This window comes from Erythrolamprus reginae, chromosome 11 (genome assembly GCF_031021105.1).
Source record: "Erythrolamprus reginae isolate rEryReg1 chromosome 11, rEryReg1.hap1, whole genome shotgun sequence".
Taxonomy (NCBI): Eukaryota; Metazoa; Chordata; class Lepidosauria; order Squamata; family Dipsadidae; genus Erythrolamprus; species Erythrolamprus reginae.
The window spans coordinates 17,902,898-17,928,297 of record NC_091960.1 but is presented as its reverse complement, the minus strand read 5'-3'; the positions used below and the strand labels follow the sequence as shown (position 1 = coordinate 17,928,297).

The 25,400-nt window shown below is 45.9% G+C and overlaps 1 protein-coding gene across 4 annotated transcripts in view; it reads right to left on the bottom strand.

Annotated features, from left to right (window-relative positions):
- Positions 1-25,400, bottom strand: part of LOC139174255 (mitochondrial peptide methionine sulfoxide reductase-like) — a 49,985-nt gene that overhangs the window by 17,777 nt on the left and 6,808 nt on the right. For all 4 annotated transcript variants that reach the window (XM_070764511.1, XM_070764512.1, XM_070764513.1 and 1 more), the window contains 3 exons: positions 17,890-17,958; positions 17,170-17,289; positions 10,382-10,486 (listed from right to left, as the gene is read on the bottom strand). In XM_070764511.1, coding sequence (XP_070620612.1) covers positions 10,382-10,486; positions 17,170-17,289; positions 17,890-17,958 — 294 coding nt within the window. The remainder of the gene's footprint in view (positions 1-10,381; positions 10,487-17,169; positions 17,290-17,889; positions 17,959-25,400) is intronic.

Below are 25,400 nucleotides of genomic sequence, written 5' to 3'. Positions count from 1 at the left end.
GCTCTTCCCCTAGGCCCCACCAGCTGACATTGTTTGGCCGACGGGACCCTAAGGAGGCCAAATCTGTGGGACCTCACCGGTCGCTGGGATTCATGCGGAAGAAGGTGGTCTCGGAGATAGTCTGGTCCTATGCCGGGATTTAATCCTGGATGAGGAGGCCGACCTGGTTTGTATAACTGAAACCTGGCTGGGCCCGGAGGGAGGAGATCCTCTCTCTGAAATTTGCCCAGCCAGGTTTCAGATATGGCATCAGCCTCGACCCCAGGGAAGGGGGGGAGGAGTGGCTATTATAGCCAGGGAGAGCCTGGGCCTACGTAGATTCATTGCTCCAGAGATTGTGGGCTGCGAGTCCCTCATTGTGAAGCTGGACTTAGGGGTTCAGGTGGGCCTGTTTCTCACGTACCTGCCTCCCAGCTGCGTGTCACAGGCCCTGCCTGTGCTACTCGAGGAGGTAGCCGGGTTGGCGGTGGAGTTCCCCGGACTTATTGTCTTGGGGGACTTCAACCTGCCGTCACTCGCCGTAACCTCTGGACTGGCACAGGAGTTCATGGCCACCATGACAGCCATGGACCTGACTCAAGTAGTACAGGGTCCGACTCACGAGGGGGGACACGCACCCAACATGGTATTCCTCTCTGAGCAATTGAATAATGGTCTGAGACTAAGGGGCTTAGAAGTGTTGCCTTTGTCATGGTTGGACCATTTTCTACTGCGGCTTGACTTCCTGGCTCCAATCCTTCCCCGCAGGGAGGCGGAACTGATTAAGTTGTTCCGCCCCAGGCGCCTGATGGATCCAGAAGGTTTTCAGAAGGCGCTTGGGGTTATTCCAGATACACTCATCCACAACTCAGCAGAGTCTCTGGCTGAGGCCTGGAACAAGGCTGCAGCGGAGGCTCTTGACCGAATTGCGCCGCTGCGACCTCTCCGTGGCGCTAGACCCCGTAGAGCCCCATGGTTCAATGAGGAGCTCCGGGAGTTGAAACGCCAGAAGAGACATCTAGAGAAGCGATGGAGGAAGAGTAAGTCTGAATCCAATCGAACACTTGTAAGAGCTCATATTAAGACTTACAAAGTGGCGCTCAAGGCGGCAAGATGCGCGTATCATGCCGCCTTGATTGCATCAGCGGAATCCCGCCCGGCCGCTCTGTTTAGGGTGACCCGCTCCCTTCTTAACCAGGGGGGAGTTGGGGAGCCCTTACAGAGTAGTGCCGAAGATTTTAACACGTTTTTCGCTGATAAAATCGCTCAGATCCGGGCGGACCTCGACTCCAATTGGGAAACAGAGTCGACTGATAACGATTCTGTCGAGGTGACTGGAGCCCGTACTTGTCCACCTGTCTGGGAAGAGTTTGATCTGGTGACACCTGATGAAATGGACAAGGCCATTGGAGCTGTGAGTTCCGCCACCTGTTTGCTGGATCCGTGTCCCTCCTGGCTGGTTTCGGCCAGCAGGGAGGTGACATGGAGCTGGGTCCAGGAGATTGTCAATGCTTCTCTGGGGAGGGGGTCCTTTCCGGATCCCTACAAGGAGGCACTTGTGCGCCCCCTCCTCAAGAAGCCTTCCCTGGACCCAGCCATTCTTAACAACTATCGTCCAGTCTCCAACCTTCCCTTTAGGGGAAGGTTGTTGAGAAGGTGGTGGCGCTCCAACTCCAACGGTCCTTGGAAGAAGCTGATTATCTAGGTCCTCAGCAGTCAGGATTTAGGCCCGGCTACAGCACGGAAACTGCTTTGGTCGCTCTGATGGATGATCTCTGGCGGGCCCGGGACAGGGGTTTATCCTCTGTCCTGGTGCTCCTTGACCTCTCAGCGGCTTTCGATACCATCGACCATGGTATTCTTCTGCGCCGGCTGGGGGTGGGAGGCACTGTTCTTCAGTGGTTCTCCTCCTACCTCTCCGGTCGGTCGCAGTCGGTGTTAGTGGGGGGTTACAGGTCGACCTCTAGGTTACTCCCTTGTGGGGTGCCTCAGGGGTCGGTCCTCTCCCCCCTGCTATTTAATATCTACATGAAACCGCTGGGTGAGATCATCCAAGGACATGAGGTGAGGTATCATCAATACGCAGATGATACCCAGCTTTACATCTCCACCCCTTGCCCAGTCAGTGAAGCAGTGGAAGTGATGTGCCAGTGCCTGGAGGCTGTTGGGGCCTGGATGGGTGTCAACAGACAAACTCAACCCTGATAAGACGGAGTGGCTGTGGGTTTTGCCTCCCAAGGACAATTCCATCTGTCCATCCATTACTCGGGGGGGGGGAATTATTAACCCCCTCAGAGAGGGTCCGCAACTTGGGCGTCCTCCTCGATCCACAGCTCACATTAGAGAAACATCTTTCAGCTGTGGCGAGGGGGGCGTTTGCCCAGGTTTGCCTGGTGCACCAGTTGCGGCCCTACTTGGATCGGGAGTCACTGCTCACAGTCACTCATGCCCTCATCACCTCGAGGCTCGACTACTGTAATGCTCTCTACATGGGGCTACCTTTGAAAAGTGTTCGGAAACTTCAGATCGTGCAGAATGCAGCTGCGAGAGCAATCATGGGCTTTCCTAAATATGCCCATGTCACACCAACACTCCGCAGTCTGCATTGGTTGCCGATCAGTTTCCGGTCCCAATTCAAAGTGTTGGTTATGACCTATAAAGCCCTTCATGGCATCGGACCAGGTTATCTCCGGGACCGCCTTCTGCCGCACGAATCCCAGCGACCAATTAGGTCCCACAGAGTTGGCCTTCTCTGGGTCCCGTCAACTAAACAATGTCGTTTGGCGGGACCCAGGGAAAGAGCCCCGGCCCTCTGGAACCAACTCCCCCCAGAGATTAGAACTACCCCCACCCTTCTTGTCTTTCGCAAGCTTCTTAAAACCCACCTGTGTCATCAGGCATGGGGGAATTAAGATATTCTTTCCCCCGCGGCTTCCACAATTTATGTATGGTACGTTTGTATGTATGATTGGTTTTAAATTAAGGGGTTTTAGTTTTTAGTATTGGATTGTCACACGTTGTTTTTATTACTCTTGTTAGCCGCCCCGAGTCTACGGAGAAGGGCGGCATACAAATCCAATAAAATGAAATGAAAATGAAATGAAATGAAATGCCATGTAGGGCTTTATAGATCATAACCAACACTTTGAATTGTGTCCGGAAACCAATCGACAGCCAGTGCAGTCCGTGGAGTCATGACAAAATGTGGGCATGCCTTGGAAGACCCAAAACCGCTTGCGCGGCTGCATTTTGGACGATCTGAAGTTTCCGAACATTCTTCAAAGGTAGCCCCATTAATAGAAACAGAGAGAAAATACAGTGCTGGAACCGTGATGGCGAACTTAGGGCAGGCGCGCCAGAGGTGGCACCAGTCGTGGGCTCCTGCCCAGACAGTCCAGTACGCAGTCCCAGTTGGAAAAATGGAGGTGCGCATACATCTCCACATCCCCAATGCATGCACACTATGCCAATGGGAAAATCTGGCTCCTGAACATGTGCAGGAAGTGAAATCTCATGCGACAATGCACGTGAGGGAGATTTCACCCATTTGGGGCTTTTTTTGCTTCCGCGCATGCAAAGAAAAATCAGCAAAATCGTAAGCATGTGAGCATCCTCACATGAGATTTTGCTTCCTGCACATGCACAGAAGCCGAATCTCACGCTGGCACATGTGCCCACACTGATCATGGGGAGCGCACCGTGAGCGTCGGCAATGGGGAGCCCATCACCGGGTGGCACCCAGTGCCCTCTCTGATGGCATGCAAATTGTTGCCCCAGTTCAGCTCCGCACACCTCCCACCGGCCAGCTGGTCTCTGCTGCGCATGAGTGGCAGTGGGGCAGATGGGGGTGCACACACGCATGCTCAGGTGGTAGGGTGCATTCGGAGACTGAACATGTGAGGGACACGTGTGTGGGCTGCTTGCACATGGGGCAGGGAGCATGCACAGTGGCTGCACATGCGTTTTATTTGGGGAGTTCGAGCATGCACATACACATTCACACATATGTCTGCATTCTTTGGGCACTTGGTCCAGAAAACTTGGTCCACTAAACTCAGAATGGCAATCTCCAAAGTGGCAACATACATACTTCATATATCTACTGTACAGTATATATAACATATATAACATCAAGATGATGAGAAGTGATGGCACTACTTTACACCACCCTGGTAAGACCACACTTGCAATAACACATCCAGCTCTAGTCACCACAATATAAAAAAGATATTGAGATCCTGGAAAGTGTGAAAAGAAGAGCAACAAAGATGATAAAGAGACTGGAGGCTAAATTATATGATGGACAGTTGAGGGAGCTAGGTATGCCTAATCCAGAGGTGTCAACTCAAGACCAGGGTGCCAGATGTGGATTGTGGGATGCTTAGATCTTACCCTCAGGGTTGCCTGGAAACAGCGAAGGACCAGCCTCTGGTGCCTCTGCCAGCAGAAATTGAACTTGTGAGGGCCATGGACTGCCCTGGCAGAGGGTTGCAGGAGGCCGTCACAGCTGGAAACAGTGTTTGCAAGCCCGTTTTTGCTGGCAGAGCACTCAGGCCATCATAGCCAACACACACACACACACAACACAAGTGACGTCAACCTGGCCACGCCCATCCCACACATGCATCCCACCCCGAGGTCAAACACAGCCCTGATGCGGCCCTCAATGAAATCAAGTTTGACTGTTGAAAGGAAGGACTACAGGTGAGGGGGGGGGGACATGCTGTCTTCCAATATTTGAGGGGTTGTCACCAAGAAGAGGGGAGTGACTTATTCTCCAAAGTACCAGAGGGCAGAACAAGAAATAATTGGTGGAAGCTTGTTAAAAAAATATCCAACCTAGAAGTAAGGAGAATTTTTCTGACAGCGAGAACAATTAACCAGTAGAATAGTTTGCCTCCTAGGGCTGTAGGTGCTCCATCACTGGAGGTTTTCAAAAACAGACTAGACAGACATTTGAGTGGGATGGTGCAACCTCCTGCCTTGAGTGGGGGGGGGGGCTGGAATAGAGGGCCTCCCGAGATCCCTTGCAGCCTTATGATTCTACATTTATAAAGGTCCTGTGAAATGAGCTCAATTGCTCTAGTCACGAGTCTATGAGTTAAAGTTATACAACTTTGGACCTTAAAAAGCTACACAAGGTTGAAGATGAACAAGAGTGCATTGCAAATGAGACAAAAATACAAAGTCCCAGAATTGTAGACTAGACCAGTCCCTAATCGCCAGTTTGAGGACTGGAACTCGCTCACAGCATGCCAACACATGGTCCGGTCAAAAAAGCAAAGCCACATCCATGTGATGTAGGCAGAACACCAAACCACATCCCCTCCCAACAGGGGAGGGGGACTTTTCTCCACGGGACTAATCTCTCTCTGTTCAAAAAGTTGGGTGCCACTCGGGCGGGGGCTGCTGCCAGCGAAGGACAGCTGTCTTTGGCGCTATCTGTGTGCCCTCTGGGGCCATCGCAGGCATGTGTCTGTCTAGTGGACATATGCCACCCACCAGCGTGAGATTTGGCTTCTGCACATGCACAGCAAGCAAAATTGTGCGTGATGAAACTCGCACGACTGAGATTTCGGTGATTTTCGCTGACATTTTTGCTTCTAAGCATGTGCAGAAAAAAAATAGGAAACAATCGCTGAAATATCACTCGTGAGTATCTTCCCATAAAATTTAACTAGCTGTGCACGCACAGAAGCCAACTCTCAGGTGGGCACGCGCAGCTGCATCCTGAAAATTGCTACCAGAATGTAGCACCTTACCGTTCTAGCCGCAGGCTTCGGGTCTCTGAAGTGTGCATGCGTGCATATCCTGGTGAGACTTTGCTTCTGCGCATGCACAGGAAACAAAATCTAGTGAGGGAACATGTGTGTGAGAGAGATTTCAGCAATTTGTTTGCTTCTGCACATGCACAGAAGCAAAAAAACCCACCAAGGTATCTCTCAGCACACGTCCCCTCAAAAGATTTTCTTCCTGCGCATGCGCAGAAGCAAAATCTCACCGAGAGGCACATGCACGCATGCACGCCAGAGACTCAAAGTGACACATGCAGCTCCATTTTTACTCCTGGTGTGGCATCCTCATCCATACCGGTAGGAACCCGTTACTTGTGCCACTGGACCACAGAGACCCAATGTAACTCAGGAGAAGGCAGTGGCGGCCCATTTCCTTGCTATTTGCAAGAAAAGTGTGCCCAGATGTGGCCGTGTAAGTCACCAGGGGCCAAAACTTGACTTCAAGGAAACGTTATGTCTTTCTTTTGTGCCCGGCCATGTCGCTACAGAAGAACAGTCAGCAATGTTCCTTAGCTATAAGGCACATCTACTTTTGAAATCTAGCACACAATGACTGGGGTGGGGGGAGGGCTTCCCCTCTCTCCACGTGCTTACTCCCTTAATACGCCATCTACACTGGCAACGTTACTCATTAAAACACAAACACACCATTACACACCCAGAGGAGCGCCCAGCCGGCAACACACAGAGAATGCTAATTTCCTCATTAAAATTACACTTCATTACAAAAATGCTCAGTCTTCCTAAGGCCTTTAACCCTCCCCCCGCTGTTGCTCACTGTTGACGTGAGATGGGTTACAAACAGCCCTCCACCACCACCCCTCCACTTCCTCCGGTTATTAAAAAAAGAGGGAGGGGGAAGAAACATTAGAAATCCCCAGCCCCATGCCCTCCCCCCTTTCTTTACAACTGAATGTCTTCCTCCTCAGCAGAGATTCCGCTAAGAGTTTTCTCCACCTTTTACCGGCCTTGGTGGCAGGTGGGAGAAGCCATAGAGAGGAGTCATTTAAAGAGATACACAGTCGCCTGAAAAAAAAATGAGGTCGGCTTACAAAAAATCGAGAGGTGTGGTGTGATTCCTGAGGAGAAAAATCTCTGCCTCAGGAGTCTGGCGTGTGAGTCAGGCTGGAGAAATTAGGTAATCTTGGGCTGGAGCCATCAAATGACTCAGCAAACAAACAAGGGGGGGGGATGGTATGAAGGTGGTTAACGCAGCTCCATGAACTGTACAGGGAGTCCTCCATTTTCAATCATTCGTTTAGCAGCAGTACCGAAACGGCATTGAAAAAAAAGTGACAGGACCATTTCTCACACTTACGACCGGGAAATCATCCCCACGGGGTCACATACAATATTGGGTTGCTACCGAGTAACTCCGTTCCAGCAACAAAAATGGAGCTGAATACACAGCTCCAGCTGGCTGGTGGGTGAGCATGTGCGCCGGCATGAGATTCAATTTCTGTGCATGTGCCAGAAGCCAAATCTTGCACAAGGACACATGCAAGAGCAAGTTTTCGGTGATTTTTGGCAATTTTTGCTTTCAAGCATGTGCTGAAGCAAAAGAAATCAGCAAAAATCATCAAAATCTTGTTTATCCATGCATCCTCGTGTGAGATTTGACTTCTGCATGCTCAGAAGCCAAATCTCGTGCCAATGCATGTGAGTGTGCGCTGGAGTTGCACAACTTGGCGGGAAGTGCACTGGCAGAGACAAGACCTTGACTGGTCACATGATCAAAATTTGGAGGCTTGGGCAAGTGGCATGTGTTTATGACGGTTGCAGAAGTTATATGTTCAGCTTTTGCAACCCCCAGACACACAAACATAGTCAAAGGGGAAGCCAGATTCACTTAATAACCGTGTTACTAACTTAACAGCTACAATGATTCACTTAACAACAGGGGCAGATTGTAAAGGGGGGCAAAACTCACTTACATTTTTGGGCTGAATTGTGGTTGCGTATTCAAAATACCCCAAGCAGCTTCCACTTCAGGTATGGCATCTCTGTACAACTGTGTCTCTGCCTGTGTCTAATCCTAACCCATACACACTCTCTCCGCCCCCCATGCATAGAAACATAGAAGACTGGCGGCAGAAAAAGACTCATGGTCCATCTAGTCTGCCCTTATACTATTTCCTGCATTTTATTTTACAATGGATATATGTTTATCCCACGCATGTTTAAATTCAGTTACTGTGGATTTACCAACCACGTCTGCTGGAAGTTTGTTCCAAGGATCTACTACTCTTTCAGTAAAATAATATTTTCTCATGTTGCCTTTGATCTTTCCCCCAACTAACTTCAGATTGTGTCCCCTTGTTCTTGTGTTTGCTTTCCAATTAAAAACACTTCCCTCCTGAACCTTATTTAACCCTTTAACATATTTAAATGTTTCGATCATGGCCCCCCTTTTCCTTCTGTCCTCCAGACTATACAGATTGAGTTCATTAAGTCTTTCCTGATACGTTTTATGCTTAAGACCTTCCGCCATTCTTGTAGCCCGTATTTGGACCCGTTCAATTTTGTCAATATCTTTTTGTAGGTGAGGTCTCCAGAACTGAACACAGTACAGTGATCCCCCGGTTATTGCGTCCCCGACCATTGCGAACAGGGTAATTTGCGATTTTTCAACCCGGAAGTCAAAACACCATCTGCGCATGCGTGCCCTTTTTTCTATGGGCACGCATGCGTAGATGGCGCCCGGCAGATCAGCTGCTGGGCGGCTTCCCTGGGTCTTCCCCCTCTTGCTGGCGGGAGGGCGAGCAGCGGGCATCAGCAAGGAGTTTCCCCACCGCCCACGCAAACTCCTCGCTGCCGCCCGCCCTTCGCCCGCCCACACCATTCATTCTCACCGCTTTGGAGCTGAGTCCTGAAGCGAATTCACTTCAGGACTCAGCTCCAAAGCGGCGAGAGCGAGCGCGAACAAGCCGTTCGCTGGCGCTCGCTCTCGCCGCTTTGGAGCTGAGTCCTGAAGCGAATTCGCTTCAGGACTCAGCTCCAAAGCGGCGAGAGCGAGCGCGGACAAGCCGTTCGCTGGCGCTAGCTCTCGCCGCTTTGGAGCTGAGTCCTGAAGCGAATTCGCTTCAGGACTCAGCTCCAAAGCGGCGAGAGCGAGCGCGGACAAGCCGTTCGCTGGCGCTAGCTCTCGCCGCTTTGGAGCTGAGTCCTGAAGCGAATTCGCTTCAGGACTCAGCTCGAAAGCGGCAAGAGCGAGCGCCAGCGAACAGCTTGTCCGCCGCCTGCCTGCCCGCTAGCGAGGAGCCGAAGATTGGGGGCGGCGCGGCTGTTTTAAAACGTCGCCACCGGCATGGGGGGCTTGCCAGCACCCCCCGGACCCCCAACCCGGGTTTGGGGGGCTGCTAGGAAGCCCCCCATGCCGGCGGCGACGTTTTAAAACAGCCGCGCCGCCCCCAATCTTTGGCTCCTCGCTAGCGCTGCGGAAGTTAAAAACACCATCTGCACATGCGCAGATGGTGTTTTTACTTCCGCAGCGCTACTTCGCGAAAACCCGCTCGTTGCGGGGGGTCCTGGAACGGAAACCTCGCAACGAGCGGGGGATCACTGTACTCCAAATGTGGTCTCACCAGCGCTCTATATAAGGGGATCACAATCTCCCTCTTCCTGCTTGTTATACCTCTAGCTATGCAGCCAAGCATCCTACTTGCTTTTCCTACCGCCCGACCACACTGCTCACCCATTTTGAGACTGTCAGAAATCACTACTCCTAAATCCTTCTCTTCTGAAGTTTTTGCTATTATTATTATTATTATTATTATTATTATTATTATTATTATTATTTAAATTTGTATGCTGCCCCTCTCCGAAGACTTGGAGCGGCTCACAACAAACAATATACAGTGTACAAATCCAATGTTTAAAAAACAGTTTTAAAAAACCTTATAATAAAAAGCAATCATACAAGCCAAACAAACCATACATAAACCATAATAGCTAAGGGGTATATCAATTTCCCCATGCCTGGTGACATAGATGGGTTTTCAGGAGCTTGCGAAAGGCAAGGAGGGTGGGGGCAGTCCTAATCTCTGGGGGGAGTTGACTCCTAACAGGCCTCCCTGCAGCCTCCTGGGACCAAAAATGGGCTGTGCAGGGGGCCATGCCGCTGCCTCCACCCATTTGGGGCCCACAGGCCTCACTGCAACTTCCTGGAAGCACAAATGGGCTGGCGGGTGCATCCCCTCCCATTTGGGCCTAGCAGGCCTCCCTGTAGCCTCCTGGGACCAAAAATCGGCTGTGCATAGGGGCGTGCCACCACCTCCACCCATCTGAGGCCTAGCAGGCATCACTTCAGCTTCCTGGAGCAAAAATGGGCTGTGTGGGGGTGCACCGCTTCCCGTTTTGAGCCTAGCAGGCCTCCTACAGCCTTCTGGGACAAAAAATGGGCAGTGCGGGGTGCGCCACACACCCTACACTGCCCTCTTCATGATCTCTGCCCCCAAAGATGTACACACACATATGGGGGGACTCCCCAAGCATCCCAAAATTCAGCTGGCCGAATAGACCACAAGCATGGGCGGTGGAGCTGAGCTGGGCGACGGCTCACGTATCATAGGTCCGCCATCACAGTCTTCCCTGAACCTTGAGTTTACCTTGGGTTGGATCGTGGTTCTCCCAGAAGTATCGGAGGAGCTTTTCATAGCTTATCTTCTGTGGGTCAAACACTACACGAACCACCTCCACATGTCCGGTCATCCCTGGAAATAGAATGGAGAAAATCACCCAATTAGAGCTTTTATTACTTTTTTTTTTTTTTTGGCTTTGCGAGAACCGGGGTGGCGCAGTGCTATTTTTCTACTTGCTGGGGTGGCACAGTGGTTAGAGTGCAGCACTGCAGGCTACTTCAGCTAACTGCTAGCTGTAGTTCAGCAGTTCAAATCTCACCACCAGCTCAACTCAGCCTTCCATCCTTCCGAGGTGGGTAAAATGAGGACCCAGATTGTTGGCAGCAATAGGCTGACTCTGTAAACCGCTTAGAGAGGAGTGTAAAAGCACTGTGAAGTGTTATATATGTCTAAATGCTATTGCTATTGCGGTTATCATGTCATCAAGTAGACCACAAGCTACTTCTTGGCATGCTTCCTGAAGCAGATAATATTCATACCCCAATTTAAAAGTAGCACTGCAGGGGTTAATCCAGAGCCTTCATCCCACTTGGAAACACTTGACACATTCCCATTAGATTAATATCTCCTGTCTAAAGGAGGAATTTCTTCTTTCACTGCTGTACCCTCCCCGTGGAGTTTGAAATTCTCATCAGAGATGCATTTCCCTGGAGCAGTTTCTAGTTAATTTTGCTCAAGCAAGCCTGCTGACCCTCCTATGGTAATTAGGAGGGGGTGGGAAGGAGCGGAGGGGGAGGGGGGATGTTCAATTCCACCGGCAACCAGGCAAGAGAAGCTAGTGAACATGCTATGCCTACTGTGCTGGGCCCTGCTGCAGTTGAATGAGAAAGGGACAGAGAGGGGATGAACAGCAAGGATGAAATGCTGCCAATCGAGACATACCGGTAGCGGTGGCTGTTGGTGTTGGCAGCAGCACAAGACTCTGGCCACCTGCCCGTACACTGCCATGTTCTTGTTTTTAACCCTCTGAACAAGCACAAGGCCTGTAGTCCAAAAAAGCTGAGAAACATCCAGAAGAAATAACAGAATAATGAAGTTGGAAGGGACTTTGGAGGTGCCACAGGTGGCACGCGGAGCCATATTAGAGGGCACGCAATGTATTGACCCATGTCAGTTCCAGCACGCCTACACTTTCAGCCTTGGGGAAGACCGTTTTGCCCTCCGAAGGCTTCAGGGAAGCCGGCCAATGGACAAACTGGAAGTTTGGAAAAAATGGACTTCCGAATCTCCAGTTGTGCAAAAAACAGCACAATGGGCAAACCAGAAGTTTGGAAAAATTGATTTTCAATTTGCCCATTGGGCTGTTTTTTGCACTCTGGAGGCTTCAGTGAAGCTTCCTGAAGCCTTGGAGTGCAAAAAACCACCAACAGGCAAACCAGAGGTTCAGAAAAATGGACCCCCGGTTTGCCCATTGTGCTGTTTTTTACACTCTGTGGCTTCAGAAAGTTTCCCTGAAGCCTCCAGAGTGCAAACAACAGCACAATGAGCAAACTGGAAGTCTATTTTTCTGAACTTCCATTTGCCTGTTTTGCCATTGTTTTCACCATCCCAGGCTTCAGTGAGACCTGTGTGCATACCATAGGAGGTTGTGTGCATGTGCAGGGGAAACATGGGGGTGGGGTTGCACACGCATGTGGGTGAGTGAATCTGTGTGGGTACATGCATGCGCACTAACATGTTCACTTTTTGGCATGTGAACCAAAAAAGGTTTGCCATCACTGCTCTATAAAGATTTTGGACAAATGACTGTTCTTAAAAATCTTCAGTGATCTCCAGCACAACATAAGAGAAAAAGCACATCAGGACTAAATTCAACAGTCCATCTGCATTTAAAAGACAAAGCCACACTTTTGAAGAAAACAAAGTCCACATTTTGAGCAGAGAGGATCACTGGTTTGAAAGAGGGGCTGAAGAGGCCAACTATCTCAAAATTGACATAGAGGGGGAGGGATATGACAACATCTCAATAATCTACAATGCAGTCCTTTCAGCAGTTCCAAGAAGGCTCCACACCAATATGCACCACTCAGGTGACCATGAGGACACAGATAAATCTCCAGGTGATCTTAACAACCAGCCAAAAGAATTCAAATGACGAGCTGTCAGCAAGGAGTACAAATCTTTCCGTTCCCCACCATCCAGTCAGAACTGAAGAAGCTTCTTGGATGAGAAGTGAAATGCTTTCAAAGAAAAAAACCAGAAAGTCCAATTGCCTCTTGAAAAAAAGCAAACCATGACCTGGATGACTGAATATCTCCATAGACCTCCAGGGATGGAGCACCCACAACTTCTGGGAGTGTTCTGCCTGACTACTTCAAGCTACTTCACTAATTGTTCTCACTGTCAGTAAATTTGTCCTTAGTTCTAGGTTGGTTCTCTCCTTGATTAATTTCCATTCATCCTCTACTAGGGAAGACATTTGCCACAATACCAGTAGAGGGGAATATCTACAGCTGAGGATTGAGCTGTTGAGGCTTTGGTGCTCTACGAGCTTGGTTGTTCTCTCAGCTCAAGCAAGAAACCAACCAAGTTTAGAAAGTACCAACGATTCCACATCTGCAACAACAGCAGCCCCCAAGGCAGCCTGCTACAACCGAACATCCTAACTTGCACAGCTACATTATCTCTGCCCTCTTGTGACAACTAGCTCATTACACTACTTCAAAAAGTAATTCCCAAGGAGCAGAAGAATCAGAAAGCAGGAAGGATGAGGGTCAAAAAGGTAGGTATGTCCCGATTGAGTCTCTCTATCCCAATGTTTCTCAATTATTTTCCATTATGCCCCCCCACCTCGGAAGAAGTAAACATTTCACGCCCCCCCCCAACTCTCTGCCAAGATGATTGTTTGCAATATTCAGCATGCTTTTGCTGAAAAAAATCAAGCGGCTTATCAGTGTGATTAGAGTATAATGTGTTTAAGTGACAACTTAATTTATTTGGCTTAATGCTGTCCGCTGCCAACATTTTTGGACACAGTAAACATACCAATTGTTCCTCATCTCCCACTATAGTCACAGTGAAGCCAAGCACTACATATGCTTCCTTCGTCATATTTCCTCATTTTAGATTTTGGGAGATTTATCTCCATCTCATTATCTCCATCTCTCTCCTCCTTTCTTTTCATCCCTGTTAAATATTTTCTATGCTGTCTCTTAAGGGTTTGTTATATGCACTTCATATCTCCTACTCTGCTGTTTGCTATTATTTCATGGGGGGAAAAACCCTACTCCCTGCGGAAAAAAAACACATTCCACAGAGTCACGCACCTCCCCCCCTCAGCATCACTCTGCATCCCCCCCCCCGGCCCACTATTTGAGAAACACTGCTCTATCCTAAAACTGTTTAGCACTAGATCAGCAATCACCAACCGGTGGTCCGTGGACCCCTGGTGGGCCCTGAGAAAATTTTGGTGGAAAATATTTTGGTGATCCGAAGAAAAATTATTAGCATTTTAAATGTTGCACTAAATACTATTTTTTTAAAAAAAAAAAATCATACAAATGGTCTGTGGGATTTAAAATTATGAATTAGTTGGTCCCTGAGATCCGAAAGGTTGGTGACCCCTGAACTAGATCAGGTCCGTTCATGCAATAAGTAAGGAAGATGACCTTTTATGGAGATAAGCAGGAACCATTTTTGAGTCAAAAGGGACTGAAACGTTCTTTAGGCCCTGAACATTTAGATAACATTCAGAAGCAGGTCAGGAAGGCACTCCCGATTCCCTAGTGGAATCAGAAGGAGGACAAGATTTAGCACAATCTCATCAGCAAGTTCTGTTATGCTTAATCTCAATAAAATGTTGTTGTTGTTATTTGTAGTAGTAGTAGTAGTAGTAGTAGTAGTAGTAGTAGTAATAGTAGTAGTAGTAGCAGCAGCGGTAGCAGCAGCGGTAGCAGTAGTAGTAGTAGTATGCCATCCACTCCAATTGGACTCAGGGCAGCTAATAGTAATTACTAAAAGCAATAAAAAGTACAATGATAAAACAGCAATGTTATAAAAATACATGAAAACCTAATTTTAGCTTTCCTGGATACTTGATTCTCTGATTCTACTGGGGCCTGGACAGTTAAATCCCTTGATATGATGCCAACCAAGATAGGAGACATACCCATTGGGATGTCCCAAAGATGCTTTTTCAAGTGGCAAGTGGATTTTTTTTTCTTTGAAGACATTTCGCTTCTCATCTGAAGAAGCTTCTTCAGCTCTGACTGGATGGTGGGGAATGGAAGGATTTATACTCCTTGCAGATAATCTTTTAAAGGGTCATTAAGGTTACCTGGAGGTCATATCAAGGTGACCTTAACAACCCAGTAAAATAATGCAAAGGACCAGCTGTCTGCAAGTAATATAGAACCGGTAGTAAACTGGTGACGCTACAGAGCCGGTTCTGTTGGTGCTGGTCTGTGGCTGCCACCATCTTTTTTTTGGGGGGGGTGACTATTTTTTGCTGAAAATTTTCTTCTGGTCATGCAGAAAAGCTGAGTTTTCGGCACTTACTGGCCGCCATTTTTTTGTGTGCTTTTTTTGCTGTTTTTCGCTTCTGCAAATGCACCAAAGCCGAGATTTTGGCATTTAGCCTGCATGCCTGCATGCATGGTGCATCCGCATGGTGCACAATGCACACACATCCACGTGGCATGGGAGGAAGCCAGTCGGTGGCGAGGTAAGTTAGAACCCACCTCTGGTGTGTGTGTGTGTGTATGTGTTTGTGTATCAGCAAGCAAAGAGATTGTCCCCACCACCACCTTTCTTATTATTAACTTAATACCCAGAATGCAAATGACAGATGTGGAGAATGTTTCTTTCAGACAGATAATCTTCCACACCCACATTTAAAATGCTTTTGCAATTAAGCTGCAAAACTGTTTGCTCTCATTTCTGTGGGATCCAGATTTGGGAGGGAGGATTAACTCTGCCAATAGATGTCTGGGCAAGTGTTCCTCTCTGGGGTTCATAAAAGGCAATGCTACCTCTAAAGAACTACAAAACTTGCTGATCCAGGAACTGCAACAGTCTAGCTGGAGGTCCATCATGGTCCGAAGGAAAAGGGAACATTCTAGCATTTTTCAGATCATTCTACAATTCCTCAAAATAAAGATCTGACCTTAAACGTTAAATGAACCAATAGTTGGATAATAATAATAATAATAATAATAATAATAATAATAATAATAATAATTTATTAGATTTATATGCCGCCCCTCTCCGAAGACTCGGGGTGGCTCACAACACAACAATAACACAATACATTACAAATCTAATAATAAAATTTAAAAATCAATTAAAAATATCAATAAACATAACCAGTGTTATAAAATCACCAACTACACAATCATACACATTCAGCCCAGTCCATCATACAGCAGAGGTCGGAAAGAACAACAAAGGGGGGGAGGTAATTATCCCCACACCTGGCGACAAAGGTGAGTCTTCAGCATTTTACAGAAGGCGAGGAGGGTGGGGGCTGTTCAAATCTCTGGAGGGAGTTGATTCCAGAGGGCCAAGGCCGCCACAGAGAAGGCCCTTCCCTTGGGCCCCACCAGCTGACATTGTTGAGTCGACGGGACCCGGAGAAGGACAACTCTGTGGGACCTAATCGGCCACTGGGATTCGTGCGGCAGAAGGCGGTCCCGGAGGTATAGTAGTATAGGTATAGGTACAGTACAAATGATTAAACTATATACAAACATAAAGCCCTACCAGAATTAAAATTAATCTTACTTAGAATAACACACTAAGTATAGTTAGTTGTGAATCAAATGTAACTGCTAGGTTTGTATGAAAGATTGTGTGGATTATGTAGCTGCTTTAAGAAGTAGCAGTAGCAATAGCACTTAAGACTTGTATACCACTTCACAGTGCTGTAAGCGGTTTACAGAGTCAGCATTTTGCCCCCAACAACCTGGGTAGTAGGTGATGCCATGCCATCCTATAAGCTCAAGAACATATTTTTTTTGGAACTGAATCCAAAGTTCTGCACAGACCTGGTTTGAAACTGACTAGGTTAAGCATGCAGTGTCATAAACCACACCAGTATGAAGTTGAATGTAGGTTATTGTTGATTATTGCAACAATATGGCAAACCTAGCTTGCCTAGCTTGCAAATAAAGCATTTCATTATTCTATCTTATTTAAGCCTAAAAGTTATACTGTGTATCTAGGGAAAAGAGCAAAATGTGGGTTAACTATCCATGTCTATAAGAATATGGAATGCCCTCTGTGGATATGATAGAATCAAGCCTACATGCTTGGACTAGCTTAAGGAAATAATTATCCATTTAAATTTCTGTTTACCTAAGGTAATTAAAACCCCTTTATTTGTCTAAAGTAAAAAACTAATTAGATACTCTTCTCTTTATTTTAGCCATTCTACCTTGGGATTTCATTTGTATACTATGTGTCACATATTAACCATTTATATTGTAAGCAGGTTAAGTAGAGAGTTAATACTTTATATTTGTATACACAAGAAGCTTGTTATAAATAATGCAAGTATAAGTCCAGAGAAAGAGAACTTCTGAACATGAGGTAGTTCTGCTCATCCCAGAGAGATATTTCCAACCTGGACAAAATATTGTCTCTGGGTTTATGATTTCTACACTTGAAAATCAGAAAATCAAGGCAGGTAAGTCTCCACTAACATCCTTTGTTTCAACTGGGGAGAAAGTTAAGCCCGTCAGTCTCATATATACAGCCCTCTGACTGCTTTCAGAGAGAAAGAGATTCCACACAGAATTCTTCCCAAGAAGACTTACCGCTGCAGACTTCTTTGTAGGTAGAATTGGGGGTGATGCCTCCTGAGAATCCCACCTGTGTGGAGAAGACTCCCAACAGTTTCCAAAACATTTTTTCTGCTCCCCAGAAACATCCCATGCCTGTGGAGGAAGCAAAGAAAAAAGGAAAACTATCTCAATAAGTGAATCATGAAGATGTTCTATGTGAGCGGTGTCTAACCTCTCCAACTTTAAGACTCGTGGATTTCAATTTCCAGAATTCCCCAGCCAGCCAGCCAGCCAGCCAACCAGCCATGCAAGTAACAGCATGGTATCAACAAACATTGGGAGTCTCCAACCTTGGCAACTTTTAAGCCTTGTGCATTTCAAGTCCCAGAATTCCTCAGCCAGCTTTGCTGAAGAATTCTGGGAATTGAGGTCTACAAGTCTTAAAGTTTCTACGGTTGGAGATCCCTGAACTACATTATTTATTTATTTATTTGATTGATTGATTGATTGATTGTTTTTGTCCAATACACAATGGGGTTTTTAGGTTTTATACACAAAGTAAAATACATAATGAAGGTTATAGAGGATATGCTCATAGTAAAATATATCTAAGAAAGAACAGAAGAGAACATATACATTAGTTGCTGGTTGCAGAAATTTTACTTCCTCGTTAAAATTAGAATCAGGATTGTAGCCCCAAGTGGCAGGGGAAGGGGTGCAATTAAATCTGGTCATGGGCAAATCAATACTCACCAAATATTGCTATTTGCATTCCTTCAGGAAATGGGGGATATGTTGGGTTCTTATTGACGGCATGGACAACTGTAAGTAAGTAAGTAAGTTAGTAAGTAAGTAAAGGCAGGGAAAGAAAATTCATCAGGGCTAGTCTCTGTTAATGACCATTCATTCAGTGACTGGGGAAACGGCATTGAACCAGAAATGTATGCCCGTCCTTCAAATTGCAGCCTTCACAAGGTCCCTTGCAGGCCTGTGACTGCGATTTGGGTGCCTAGCAACCAGCTCCGTAATTATGACACTTGCAGCATCCCGTAGTCATGTGACTTGTAACCTTGATTGCCAATCTCCCACAAACAAAGTCAATGAGGAAACGGGCAGCAGTTCACAAGTTGTCATCATATGAAGTCCTTGCTTAATGATAGCAACTGGGGTGCTGAAAATGTCACCACTAAGTGGGGCAAGTCATGTGACATTGCAGTTTATAACTGTGTTGCTTAGCATGCAGTGTGTGTGTGTGTGTGTGTGTGTGTAAGTAACATATTTTTGCTGAATTTGAAAATGAAGGAAGACTAGTATAGATCTATTTTGACCTTGTTGTAAGCTCATCAGCTAGCTATACCTTCACTGGGATTTGATCCTGCAGCCTCTGCCTTGTAAGGCAGAGAATTAACCTCTAGGCCACAGGATCTCATCCTTTCAGCTTTGTACCAGGGAAGTGAAAATGTTTTTTTCTGTCGAAATACCCTAGTATACCAAAATATGGGAGGAGCTTAATGCTTTCTTTTGCCTCTCAGCCAATGTATGGCCATTTCCAAGGCAGTTAATTTTTTCATAGCTGAGAAACTATACTGTATTCTGTTGAGCTGAGAGGCAAAAGGAAGCATTAAGCCCCTCCCACATTTGGATATATCAGGGTGATTTGACAGGAAAAAAACATTGTGTGTGTGTGTGTGTGTACATACATACAGAGAGAGACAAGCAGACAGACAGAGACAGCAACCAAATTGCATATAGCAATAGCAAGAGCACTTAGACTTATATACCACTTTACAATGCTTTTACAGCCCTCTCTAAGCAATTTACAGAGTCAGCCTATTGCCCCCAACAATCTGGGTCCTCATTTTACTGAGTTCGGAAGGATAGAAGGCTGAGTCAACTTGGAGCCTGCTGAGATTTGAACTGCCAAATTGCAGGCAGCCGGCAGTCAGCACACGTAGCCTGCAGTACTGCACCCTAACCACTGCGCCACTGTGGCTCAAAATGCTCTACTCAAAGTTTCCTAAATACAAAACTGGCCAAGAGCAATGGAGAAATACTCTTTTCATCTAAGAGAGTCCTCAGGCATTGTATCATAAACTGCTCATCCACAAATGTGGTGATTCAAACATCCCCCCCTCTCCCAGACTAAGGCCACAAAAACCCTAAATCTGATTGTTTTCCTCCTAGAACTACAATTTTATATTAAGAATTCTATTTTAAATAATCTTTCTAATCTCCCATGTTCATGTTGCAGGCCACACTGAAAACACTCCTCTCTCTCCCTCCCTCCCTCCCTCTCTCTCTCTCCCCACGTTAGTCCATAAAAGCTGTTTAAATTTATAGAACTTCGAAAGATTAGACAATAGGACTTAGACCAAATGTCCCCAAACTTGGCAACTTTAAGACATGTGGACTTTTGATTCCCAGAATTCTCCAGCCAGCATAGGAGTCTGGGAGTTGAAGTTCGCCAGGCTTAAAGCTATCAAGGTTGGGGACCCCTGTTCTAAGCTACAAATAATGTAGTATTTTCTTTAATCCCTATGATAATTTCTTGCTGCTTCTGCCTCCATCTTAGAATATGCTTTTTTTTAAAAAAGGGATATTTCCCTTTCTTTTAGCTATACTGCATTGAATCAAATCTCTGCTTGTATTTCCTCTACATCTACAACTTCAGAACAGAGCCAGCCAGCTGCAGAATCAAACTTTGCTTCCTGGCATCCCAAAATATTTTCTCATTTCTATTCAGATGTAAAAACAAACAAAAAACAAAAAAACAAGCAACCCTTCGTGAATTAATTTTTCAGAAAACCCAAGAAAATTCCCAAGATGTGTTTAATTTTTTAAAAAAGAAATGTCTTTTAAAAAAAAAATATACATTATACTAAGACCAAAACATCAGAGACGTCAACTGGGGACACCCCAGGAAAAAAAGGAGCACCCCAAGCATAAGCCTGGCTCATTTTCTTCAAATCCTTGTTTAAGTTCAGCGAGACTGCAATTTCTTTTGTCTCCTTCAACGTCTCACACCTACAAAGCCAGCAGAGCACACCAGCAGCTTTAGCGAAGAGGTTTCAAAATGAGCAGCGCAGCAAAGATCCTAGCAGGAATTCCTCCTTTTTCATAGGTCCATCTTTGAATGAATAGCATCCTCACCAAGCTTCCTTCCCAAGTGCAGGAGCTCCTTGCCGGCTTCAACCCGTCGTCCACACCAAACCCACCAAAGACAGTTAGAAAAGCTGATAATCCTGAACCAGCAAAGCTGCAGCCATACTTAAATTCTGCCTCACCTTCTTAAGCCTCTGGATGCCCAGGACCAAAGACCGGATGCCAAAGGGTTAGGTAAGGTAGAGGCTTACTGCCAAAAAGTGTCAGCCAGGTACAGTTGCCCTAGGGTGGGCCAAAGAGCCAATCTCAAGATGATAAATGCAGAGCTACATTCAACATGCCATACGCCGGTTTGAGAAAGGAGACACAACAAAGCAGGCATTGATTCTTGACTATTTCCCCCCCAAAGTGAGGGTAAAATCTACACAACCGCCCCTTAAAAACACAGCCTGCAACCCCGTGCCAATCCCACTCTCATGGACTTTGGATGCAAAAATCTCCAGGTTTGGCATCCTTTTAAAAACCAAACCAGACAAAGGAACCACAGTTGGCTTGGAGGTTTTCCTTACCTGTTCTGGGGCTACCTGCCTCCGAGGTTGAAAGGGTCCCTGTGAAAAAGTCACATTGGGAATCCAGGGGCTCCCCTAACCAAGATTCAAGAGAAGTCCAGAGGTGGCACCGGAGGCCCATTTGGATCCGGTCGATGATGTCCTGCCAAGGTGGCGAAGCAGCTTGGCAGCTGGCAGCCAATTCCTGCTTACCCATCTCCCTCCTTCCCCCTTCTTCCAGGCAAAGATAGCAGTCAACATTATTTCCTTGGCCCAGATTCAAATCAATCAGCACAGGAAGTCCTACGCTCCCTGAACGCAGCACTCTGCATTTGGAACTCGTATGCTATGTAATGAACATCCAATAACCACAAGCAAAGGAGAAAGGGGAGGAAAAAAATCGAAAGGAAAAAAATTGAAGCAATTTGCCATATTCAAAGAAAACAAACAGGTGCCCAGCTCAAGGATCTGCCGTTCATTCTGTTCCCTAACCCTCCGCCTCCCCCCACACTCGCTTTTCAGCATTTCTTTTCCGAAATATACATTACCATGCGTGGGCTTGCCCGGCTTTCTATGGCACCTCTGCCAAGCAGCCTTGGCAAACCTCCAGTCTGTGCCAGTTTTTATTCCCTCCCTCTCTCCCTCTGTCTCACGGCTTCCCTGCCAACCTTCATCCCAATGGCCATGGTCCTCTTTCTCTCTCTCTTTCTCTCCTCGCCCTTTCCCTTTGCTGCTTCTCGGAACCCAGGAACAGAGCCAAAAAAAAAAAATATGAGAGAGAAAACCTTGAATGATATGAATGTTCATAGACACTACTGTACTTCTATTTTCCTCCACCGCCACCCACCCCCCAAAAGAAGAATGAATAAGGGGGAAGAGGGAAGAGGAGAAAGAACAGAGCCCAAATAAAAGCTTACCCCTTTTGGGTAGGCGGTTCTTGGTTCCCTTCGGGATTAGGACCCGCTTGGGGTTTTTTGGATGCCCGCTTTGTGCCCTCTGACTGAAGGAGGCTCAGGGATACCAGGAAGGGGTTGGAGTAGGTCAGACAATACATGCCCAGGAGGCTACTGTTGGAAGGCTGGAGTTTTTCCTCTCCAAATGGTGCCAGTTTCTTCCCACCCTTCTGCCATCAAAAGAATGGGCAGCATAACAACTCCTTTTTTTATATATGGCATCAGCTTGCCGAGGTACAATGCATCATGGGATAGGGAGGAAGAAGGGAGGAGGGAGAAGGAGGCAGAAGGGAACAAATTTACCTTTAGATATGCCAGTTTTCTTCCATTATTTTTTTAAAAAAACCAACATCCTTGTTCAAAATTAGAAAAAGGAGCAGAAGAAACTTTAAATCTCCAAACAGCTCAGGGAGAAAACTGGCTCTTCTAATCTTTGTGTGCTACTTCTCGATAATTTCTTCCCAAAGTGAGAGAATGGAGTCTTTGGTTACCATTGGTAAGCAAATCATCAGGGGTCATTAAGTGAAGATCTCACATATGAGGGTCGCCCAGAAAGCAATGCATCATTCCCCCCCCCTCAGCCTACAGTAATGGCACGAATGCAAAACTTTAGATATACATTATTTGAATGATCAGGAGTGTGTATGTAAATTTTGCATTTCTTCAGACAGATAGCGTAGCTGCAGCAGTGTTTTGAAATGGCGTCTGTAAGTGATGTATGTTACAAGCAGTGTGTCGTCATTGAATTTCTCACTGCGGAGAAGGAAACTGTTGGGAACATTCACAAACGTTTGTGTACAGTTTATGGAGAATCTGCAGTCGACAGAAGTACAGTTAGTCGCTGGGCACAGAGAGTGAGGCCATTAAAGGAACAGAACAGAAGAACAGAGGGTGAGGCCATTAGAACAAGGAATGATACCGACAGGGCATCAGTACCTTGTGTCTCGCTGGAGGAAGGCCATATAGTGGGATGGAGATTACATGGAAAAATAAGGAAGTATGGAAGAAACATCATTCTTTCTTGTGTGTAAGTTTCATTGTGTTTAATAAATATTTGTTGAAGAAAAAAATGTGGTGTGTTACTTTCTTGGTGACCCTCGTACGACCATGACTCTTTGTCTTTGCTTGTTGGAAGCCAGTGGAGAAGGTCACAAATGATACTGCAATGGTCTGTTATTAGGCACCTGGATGGCAATCACGTGACCATACGGGCTGCGATGGCAAGAATTTGAAGGAGCGATTATGTAAGTGTCAGAACAGTTGCAAGTTCAGTTGCTCAACATGTGGTTTAGGACCATCTGTAATGTAAAACCTGAAATAAGCTCCGGTGTTTCAAAATCCCCAAATGTCAAAATTTCCCCCAAATAGTTGACTGCAGCCTTCCTATCCCCAACAATTTAAGTTTTCCCTTGCAGCCAAAAATTTGTACTCTCCTGCATGAAAACATTGTTGCATTATGCATTCCAGATAGTTGCCGCTCTCCAATATACATTGTACAAATCAAGGAACCATTCCTTCTAATAAAACTTATATTTCAAGGTTTCCACACTTCTGGAAGATTAAAAAGTGAACCACCATTCATAAATTAGGAGTGAACTTCTGCTCACACTTGCAGCTTTTTTTGGTTTTCTTCATTCATATGAACTAGGAAATTTTCTATTAACTTTCATATTCCAATGCATTCAATATGGGACATTATAGCTAAGGAACGGTCTTGGTTTATTAACCCAACATTAAACACACTTTAATAGTCCAGATTACTCAGGCAATACTGTAGTTTCTTGGCTCAGATGAAATGGAAATTCATTTCAATTATTGCTAACTGCATTGCCCCTAATTCTCTGTGAAGTTTCTTCCAACATTACACTAAAAGGAGCAAACTGTAAATAAACAGGAATAAAGTTGGAACAAGTTTTATAAAATGGAAGACCGTCATGCTGAACAGAATCAATCAAGGATGCTAAATCTGTGAAGGACTTGATAAATTGCCTATTTCACTGCACGCACAGGGACTACATTGCCCATACGAATATTCATGCTTAGCGGACTACAACACACTACAAGTAGAAAGTAGTATGTGTTATTGTCTGCTGACAGCTAGATCAATTAATCAGTGGAACGACTTGCCTCCAGAAGTCATGGGTGCTCCAACACTGGGAGGTTTTTTAGGAAGAGATTTGACAACCATTTTGTCTGAAATGGGGTTTTCTGCAGAGGTGGGATTCAGCAAATTCTGACCAGTTCTGGAGAACCAGGAGAAGAAATGTTGAGTAATTCAGAGAACTGGTAAATACCACCTCTGACTAGTATCCATCTATTCTCCCATCTACTCTCTGTCTCCCAAGTCCCAGCTGATCAGGGGGAAATGGAGATTTTGCAATAACCTTCCCCTGGAGTGGGGTGGGAATGGAGATTTTGCAGTGATGCTTCAGTGATCAAAATTCAGACTTTTGCCAAATGACTCATATTTATGATGATTGCAGTGTCCCAGGATCATGAGCTCGCTTTTTGCAACCTGACATGCAAAGTCAACAAGGCACTCAGGCTTGCTTCACAACCGCATTACTAACCGAACAACGGCAACGATTCACTTAACCACTGGGCCATGAAAGTTCATAAAACAGGGCAAAATTTGCTCAGCAGTTGCCTTGATAAGCAACAGAAATGTGGGGCTCTATTGGGGTTCCATGAAAGGTTGGGAAAACCAAGTTTGAGAAACACTGAATGAGTGTGTCAGGAAGAGTCCTTCTTCCAATAGTAGTGAATTATGAAAATTCAAAATCTTTATTATTATATGTACCCTGATTATTGATATTGATAGTTTCCTGATTGCTTATTTGTGCCCTATGACAATCATTAAGTGTTGTACCCTATGATTCTTGACAAATGTCTCTTTTATGTACACTGACAAATTCCTTGTGTGTCCAATCACACTTGACCAATAAAGACAAATTCCTTGTGTGTCCAATCACACTTGACTAATAAAGACAAATTCCTTGTGTGTCCAATCAGACTTGACCAATAAAGACAAATTCCTTGTGTGTCCAATCACAGTTGGCCAATAAAGAATTCTATTCAATTCTACTCCAAAAGAAGAGAATTTCTTCTCCTCAATATTATACCAGCTCCCTCCTGGCCATATCCCTTGAGGCCAGCAAATTGTGGGAAACTAAGAACCTGGCTTGGTATTGGTCTTCGGAGACAGCTTTTGAGTTTTCTGAAAATGACCCTATCTTCTTTAGTTGTTTGTTTTGAAACAAAAGTGTTTGCTTGATCAGCTGAGGACATGCTGGCTCAGGAATTCTGAGGGTTGAAGTCCACAAGTCATAAAGGGGCCATCGTTCCGCATTTCTGCCCTTAGGGCAAAGGTTTTATCAGAAGCATGGGACAGTGAAGCAACTCCCAAACCATGCCATATTTGTGCACAGGAGACAAACTGATTGTGTGTCCCATCAAACTTGGCCAATAAAGAATTCTATAGTTGTTTCTTCCAAGGTTTGCTCCAGTCTGTTTTTTTTTATTTGCTGTTTGTTTAAATCATTTTTTTAAAATTTTCAATGATCTGCTGTAGAGCATCTAATTGTTGTTTTTTTTAAGTATTACTGGGGGCAGATAAGATTATCATTAGAATAATAAGAGAGACTATAATTTCTAGATACGT